This window comes from Lupinus angustifolius, chromosome LG12 (assembly GCF_001865875.1).
Source record: "Lupinus angustifolius cultivar Tanjil chromosome LG12, LupAngTanjil_v1.0, whole genome shotgun sequence".
NCBI classification, from domain to species: domain Eukaryota; kingdom Viridiplantae; phylum Streptophyta; class Magnoliopsida; order Fabales; family Fabaceae; genus Lupinus; species Lupinus angustifolius.
The window spans coordinates 9216104-9224490 of record NC_032020.1 but is presented as its reverse complement, the minus strand read 5'-3'; the positions used below and the strand labels follow the sequence as shown (position 1 = coordinate 9224490).

At 33.5% G+C, this 8387-nt stretch overlaps 1 protein-coding gene across 1 annotated transcript in view; it reads left to right on the top strand.

The window, feature by feature from the left end:
- The window catches only part of LOC109361758 (protein SRG1-like), a 13483-nt gene continuing 7406 nt past the window's right edge, over positions 2311-8387 (top strand). The window contains exons 1-3 of the mRNA XM_019607298.1: positions 2311-2628; positions 3498-3742; positions 4713-5037. Coding sequence (XP_019462843.1) covers positions 2389-2628; positions 3498-3742; positions 4713-5037 — 810 coding nt within the window. The 5' untranslated portion in view covers positions 2311-2388. The remainder of the gene's footprint in view (positions 2629-3497; positions 3743-4712; positions 5038-8387) is intronic.

The following is an 8387-nucleotide window of genomic DNA, read 5'->3' as shown; positions in this document are numbered from 1 at the left end:
TTGATTTGATAATTGTTTATGAGAACAATTGATGTGTCTGGTTATATTACTCATGTAAATTAGACAATTATTTATGAGAACAACTGATGAGTTATAAGGTAATCTGTTATATATATATGAACTGTTTTTCATATCTGAGTGTAATATTCTGAGTAAGTCCACGCCGTCAATGAATTTACGTTCATTAGATGTCTTACTCTCTCTATTTCTCTTCTTTTCTATTGCTTGCTTTTCAGACGTGTATTCGTCAGATAGACAGCTTTGCTCAGATTTGGAGCTACCCGTCCGTGATGTTCCAGGAGGGGGCATGAGGAATTGAGGAGAGGCAGTACCCTAGTCTTGGAGCGAGCCACTAGGAGTTGCTTATCATTTTGGGACTTTTGAAAACAAGGACGGCTTCAGTTTGTTCATGTCTTTGTTTAGTGTCTGTTGGCGATGATTAATATTTTCGCCCTTTCTTTCTGGATTTTGTATAGGTTAGTGGCGATGTAGTTTCCGCCTTTGTTGACTTAGTTTGTATGAACTAAAGATGACTTAACTGATTATATGTATGGTGTTATTCAGAAAATTATGAATCAAGTTAAGTTATCATTCGATAACGATAAGTTGATTTTCCGCATTCGAGTTACTTAAAATGATGTCCCGGAAAATGAAGGTTTAAAAGGAAACAATTTTATACAATCTCTTTATTCAAAAAAAAAAATTTACCCATTTTTCCGCAATGTTTTTTAGAAGTATTTTTTCGGGGCATTACATTACACTTATCATCTTTTTTTAAAATATAATACTTATATTTCCTGCAAGTTAGTTAGTATAATATATGTATATAAATTATAGATGATATGTGTTGGAATGATTTATGCTATTTCACAAAAAATCAAAAGGATAATAATGGAATTTACTGTATAATTTAAATATTCCATCAACCACCTACACCATTGCAATGTCTTTACTAAGAAGATAAAAAGGGCTTTCCTTTTATGGTCGCTTCTAGCATGATCACTGCTAAAGTCGTTCATAGCATTGGCCTAATGGCCAATAGAGCTAAGTGGGCTCATAATTAATATATCCGGAATCAGTGCCGTCATACATTGAATAAAAAGAGTGAAAGACTTATATGCATCAAAAAGCCTTAATATAAAAATTTATATATGACATTTATTTGAATTATTTTTTAAAGAGTTAATAATGAATAAATATGAATAATAGAAGACACTGTTACTTTTTTTTCTATTTTTATGAGTGTAATATCTATAAATTGTTAATGTAAAGATTTATATACACTCAATATATCATTCATCATTCATTTAATTACATTTTTCAAAGAATCATTGATGATAAAAATGAATAATAAGTAATGTAATAACAATTTATAAAACTAATACACTTTCTGTCCATATATTTTTGCTCTATTTTATAGAGGCAAATAACTAGATAGTGTGTGTTTGTAAGTGACGCATCCAAAACTTTCAAAATTTAATCATTGCATTCTTGAATATATATTTTTTATGTTGGTATTCCTTAATAAGTATATGTGACATTCCTTAATAAGTCCCTTTGAAGAACAAGTTTCACAATTGAGTTATTTTTTCATTTTGTTTTAAAATTTTATAGTGCGCACAGCCCATAAACCTTTCTATTCATATTTATGGTAGAGTTGACATGTTAATTTTATAGTGCGCAGCGCATAAACCTTTCTATTCATATTTATGGTAGGGGTGACATGTTATTTCATGTGGGCATTCTCATATCCATATTATATGTAGTTTTCAAAATTCTTATTTATTAATGAAATTTATTCATCTTCTCTTTTCACTCAATTAATTAATAATTTTCTATTTTCAATCAAATAATGTAATTATGTAAGACCGTTTTGATAATAAAGGTAATTAATGTGCAAAAAACTACCAAACAATATTTTACACAACTACCAAAACTATAACTTAGAAAACTCATAAAAGGACAGATCTAATATCAGCTAGCTACTTTATAAAAAGATATAAGATATGACAAAATAGTTGGTATAGTAAATTGTAAACAATGCAATCATGCTACTCCATTTTAAGAATTGATTATAGAGAAAAGACATATGCACTGACAGTATATGAGTTTTATACACTGTCATTGTATCATCACTATTGATTTTTTATTATTGTTGACTTTTCAGAAAAGGTAATCCAAATGAACGGTGGATGATGAAGTGCATGTGTATAAATCTTTACACTATCAATGTATACATTTTACACTTTTGATTATAATGCAATAATGTGGTGATCCTATATATATATATATATATATTACATACATAGCTAACAAACACTTAAACATCGTTCCATTTCTCATTTGTACATTAGTTTCAATCACTTCAAACATCCATAGTATATTGTTATGGAAACAACTTATGTTAATCTTGAAGTACCCTTTGTCCAAGAAATAGCAAAGGAGGGATTAACCAAAGTTCCAGAGCGTTTTGTTCGTCCACTTCATCAGCGTCCAATATTATCAATCACTAATGATCCTTTACCTGAAATTCCTGTCATTGATTTCAGCAAATTGTTGTCTAAAGATTTCAAGGAACTTGAGCTTGAGAAGCTAGATTATGCTTGTAAAGAATGGGGTTTCTTTCAGGTTTGTTATATGCCAAATTAATTAAAAGAATTGATAGAAAGAACATATTAGACTAAACAAAGTTTCATTTACCTTTCTCACCATATAGGAGTTCACTAGATGCAAGACAATACATAGAATATTGTAAAGCAACTGGCTAAATTATTTGTAGGTTGAAAGTTGGCTTGGTTTTGATTTTAGTGTTTATTTCCACTAAAGGTATCCCTTTACTCCTTTTTTTTGTAAAAAAATAATACGTGATCCTCCCAATAAGTATTCTTCTCAAGAATTGAATAATTGAACTTTTGGTTGGGAAACTAATATGGTCTTATACGACTAGACCAACACTTTGTTTTTAGTTCAAGCGATTATTAAGTGGCATGGAGATGACTTATTCCAAATGGTGTCTCACTCCATGTCCCAAACCAATCAGAGCGCTCCATTTTATTACTATTTGCTTTAAAAAAAATTATTTTATTCATATGTTAATATATAATTGACTTGGGACAGGAAATGAGACACCATTATGAAGTGATATGTGTAAAAATCATAATTGACCACCTTAAAAGTTAGCAGGACACGTGCGATAGTGATATTGGCATGATCTTTCACTAAAGGAGAATAGAAAACTAAACTATTTTTTTAGAAAATATAAATATAAATATTAACACGGATAAAAAATTAGAAAGCGAAAAAAAAAACATGTTAAACCAAAAAAATTGGCATATGAAAGTACAATATACATAAATACATGATGAATGTTTAGTCATTCATAAAGTAATAAGATTTTATTTGACTACCATGACTAGTCCATATGGATGAATATGCCAATATATACTTATGGTATGTATGTTTGATCAACTGAATGATTAATCAATAACTCTTTATAGCTAATTAATCATGGAGTGAACACTTCATTGGTGGAAAATGTGAAGACAAATGCTCTAGAATTCTTCAAACTTCCATTAGAAGAGAAGAAAAAGTTTAAGCAGAATGAAGGAGATGTGGAGGGATATGGTCAAGTTGTGGTCTCTGAAGACCAGATATTAGAGTGGGCAGATATGTTTTTCATGTACACTTTCCCTCAAAACTCGAGGAACCCTCACTTATTCCCCAACATTCCTTTACCATTCAGGTTTTTTCTTATATTCTACTCGCTACATCGTTCATTTATTTGTATTACTTCTTTCGAAAATTAATAATGATTGAACGATATAAATAATAGATCATACAATAATAGTATATAGAACTCATATATTATTAGTGTATACATTTTTTTTCTTATTTTCTTTATGCTTTTGTTATCAGCGTTGATGACTTTCAAGTAAAAACTATAATTTGTCATGGTCTGAAATTTGGAACATGTTATTTTTAGAATCATGATGTTTCAAGAACTGGTGATATTTCTTTGGGTGCATAAATGACTTTTCATATTTTGAAGAAAAACTAAAATAAATGGGTGCACCTGAAATCTGAAGTTCCAATTTAATGCATGTGTACCTGAAACCCTTTTGTTTCGTGATTTAGTTTTCAATTGGGTTCCTACACAAAAATATGGATGAAAATGAGAAACGGAATAAAAATAATGTGATATGCTTGTAATCATTAGCAATAATAGAAAATAAATTTTTTATTGGTAGAATTGATTAGAGTAAAATGTAATATGGATACTTGAAGGATTTGATGGTCATCTATTTAGTCCATTAAATTTTTTTCACTGACTAAATCCCAAAACATTAAAAGGATAATCTTGAGGTGTACCAATAGAAAATACTTAATGGATAATATAATAAAGATTTACTTTGAGTTGTTCCTAAAGAGAATTATTCTTTACTCTTAAAAGCACATTTAAATCATTAATTGTATACTAGTAAATCAAAATGATAAGTCTTTTTTTTCAAAATCAATGAGTAAGATGCACCCAAAGTAATTCAATAATTATATTTCTCATTAACCACAAATTACTGTCCCATGTTGAATGTAACTAAAAAATAAATGAATTTATTTGTAAAAGAAGAATAGTTGAATCTATGGATTTTACTACTACTCAAAACATAATGATTATTCATGTTGGTACGTTGCATGATATATTCATCTGGTTGCAGAGATTATTTAGAGACATATTTAGCAGAAGTGAAAGAGATTTCTAAACATATGCTAGACTTTGTGGCAAATGCCATTGGAATGGAGAATAAGGAAATGAAAGAGTTATTTGGTGAAGGGGTTCAAGCAATGAGAATGAATTATTATCCTCCTTGTCCTGAACCAGAACTTGTAATAGGACTCAATCCTCATTCTGATGCTGGTGGCCTTACCATTCTTCTCCATTGCAATGATGTTGAAGGTCTTCATTTAAGAAACGATGGATTGTGGATTCCAATTAAACCCCTCCCTAATGCTTTCACCATCAATGTTGGAGACATGATAGAGGTAATAATAACCTTTTTTATTTTTTTTTTGTTTATGTGTCATTTTTTAATTAACATTTAAAAAAATATGGTTATAGAATATGATGAGTCCTTGAGATTATTTTATTTGGCCGTTTTTTTTGAAGACGTTTTTTTACTGGAGATGGTTCCAACTTTCTTGGAGCTCTGCTAGGGTTAGTCTCCAACATCCTTGGATCTACCTTAATCCCATCATGACATCAACTGTCCCTCTCATTCCTTGGTCTTGCTTAGGTGACATACCAGGCCTGTCACATACAGTAAAATCAAATGCATATTCACTCTCAAAACTATCTTTTCTTCAAGCTCTAAAAGGCTCGGGTGCGGTCTCCATCTCACAACTTCCCCTTCCTTGTGTTAAGGGAGATGCCATAGTTATTAAGATACTAGAGGCAGAGTACCAAGCTGGATTGCAGAGATGCAAAAACCATTTACATGGAAGAATCATCCTCTCAAAAGGAGATCAGCCATTAAAGTTCCCTGATCTTAAAGCCAAACTTTCTTCTCTCTGGACATTGGCTGGAAAATGGACTATGATTTCACTGGGAAGGGGCTTCCATGATTTCTCTTTCTCATCAGGAGAGGACATGAGGAAGGTATGCTCAATAGGCTCTTGGAATCTCAAACTAGGAATCCTAAGACTCTCCTTATGGACACCTGATTTCAACCCCTCCCTTCAGAAAATCACACGTTCTCAATGTTGGATTAGAATCCTAGGACTCCCTCAAGAATATTGGAGCCCTACGATTATCTTCTCAATAGCAGGAGGAGTTGGTACTCCTATCTCCCTGGATGAGGCAACAAGCAAGAGATCCTTTGGCCACTATGCAAGAGTGCTAGTGGATATCAACCTAAAGAATTCACTCCCTGACCAAATCTTAGTAGAAAGAGAAGGGTTTGCATTCTTCGTCTCCATTGAGTATGAAAGTTTGCCAGAATTCTGTCTGAGTTGCCTCTCCATTGGCCATCTATCCTCATCTTGTAGAAGAAGGAAGGCCTCTCCTGAGGAAGCCCCAAAGAAAGCAACCCAGAAAGGGAAACCAGCAAAGAAGCCTCCCCCCTTGATGTGCCTGAAAATGTGGTGGGCATACCAGAACCTGAAGTGGTTAGGACTCAACCCCCCCAACCCCCAGGTGGCAACTTTGTCATTCAAGACATACAGGAAATGATAAATCCCTCGGCAGCCAGAGATATGAGGTTACTAGGTCGGCTCTGGGCAAATGATAAAGAGGAGGAGGGTGAGGAATTGAGGGAGGACTCATACACTGAGGTTCTCTCAAAATCTCAAAAGAAAAAATTAAGGAAAAGAAATAGCACATAAAAAGTGTATAATACCCGCAAGAGTGACTACTTAACCCCTTCCCAATGAGAGTTATCTATTGGAACTGCAGGGGATTTGGCAACCTCAAAACAAGGTTAGTTCTCAAGACTTTCTGCCTGGATCTCAAACCGGATTTGGTTTTTCTTTCTGAGCCTTGGATTTCTTCGGAGGCCCTTTCCCCTCTATATTGGTCTACAATGAATCTAAAGCTTTTTGTGAAGAATGATAGGTACCCTCAACTGCCTAATATTTGGGGAATTTGTAGAATTGACCTGGTTCCTTCTGTGATAGCCAATTCTAGGCAGCAAATTTCCATCTCCTTAACTGATCAGGACTCCACCTTTTTCATTTGTGTTGTGTATGCACATACCCACTATATTCATAAAAGACTTCTTTGGGATGAGATTAGAGACATCATGGCTACTACTCCTGGCCTTTGATGTTGCATTGGGGACTTTAATATGGTGCTAGGAGCTAATGAACATCAGGGCTCTGTTGTCCCTCCTACTTTGCCTTCTGAGGAGTTTAAGTCATTTTCTGATGGCTCTAACCTCATTCATCTCTTGACTAGAGGTGCTCAGCTCACTTGGTCTAATAAAAGGAGAGGCAATGCTCTCACTGAGAAGAGGTTGGACAGATGCCTCTGCAATGCTGATTGGCTTGCTTCTTGGAATGAAATTTTCTGCTGTACTTTGACTAGAATCTCCTCTGATCACCACCCCCTTCTCTTGAGTTTCTCCTTCTCATCAATCTCCAGAATTTCTGCTTTTAGATTTCATGGTATGTGGCTCCAGCACTTGGACTGCAAAAGAGTGGTGGCTGAAGTTTGACAATTGGATATTAGAGGCTGCCCTATGTTCATTATCTCTCAGAAGCTCAAGCTGCTAAAAGAGAAGCTCAGGAACTGGAACAAGAATGTTTTTGGTGACTTACATCTCAGGGTTAAGGCTTCCCTTGTTAGGTATCAGTGGTTACAATACACCTAGAAGGGGGGGTTGAATAGGTGTAGCGGTTAGAATAGCCGCTTTTCGAAACTCAACACTTAATGTTGAATCACCCCTAATTAATCGATTACAAGATAAAGATAATCGATTAACATAACAAACTTAATCGATTAACTAAACAGGGATAATCGATTAACGCAACAGTTTTAATCGATTAAACAGAAAACAGTAAGTTATTACAGAAACGATTAATTGCACAACAGTTAACCGATAATGGAACGAATAACAGAGCTTACAGATTTTATATCAGAGTATTATCCAGTATAGCACAAGTACAAAATGTATCAATTAATTCCACTATGTCAAATAATCGATTAAAAACAGTAAAGAGAGAGAGAGAGAAAACAAATCCTGCAACGCGAATTTTTATCCTGGTTCGTTTGCTGTCCACTGCAAACTACATCCAGGCCTCCCGGCTGACTTGGGAGATTTCCTTCACTATAATCGAATCAATGTAATCACATACACATTATCCATTTACAACAATTACACAACAATTACAAGAGTAAAATTAAGCTATTACAAAGCTCAAATATAACAAGAAGGCTTTACTCTAAAATACACCTAATACAAAATCATGCAACATGCAATGTATTAGTATGAAAACAGAAGTTACAGAATAAAAAAAAAAACTTCATGAAAAGCATCTAAAATATGCATGAACATGTGAGGGAAAATATGAGAAATTATAACATGAAATACACTCAATCCCAAAGCATAGAATCTCTCCCTTCTAAACTCACAAATGCACTTTACAAATAGATGCAACAATTATAAAGAATCAGTCCAGAAGCCCAGTTAATCGATTAAATGCCATCTTAATCGATTAACGTGATTCAAAAATGTTAACTGATTCTGTTTTTCAAGTTTTCAGTTTCAACAACTTAACAAACAGTTAGGTTAATCGATTAACGTAATGCCTTAATCGATTAACAGCATTTTAAAACGTGTTCCAGTAGCAACCACTTTTCAAAGCAGTTGGGTTAATCGATTAAAGGATTAGTTAAT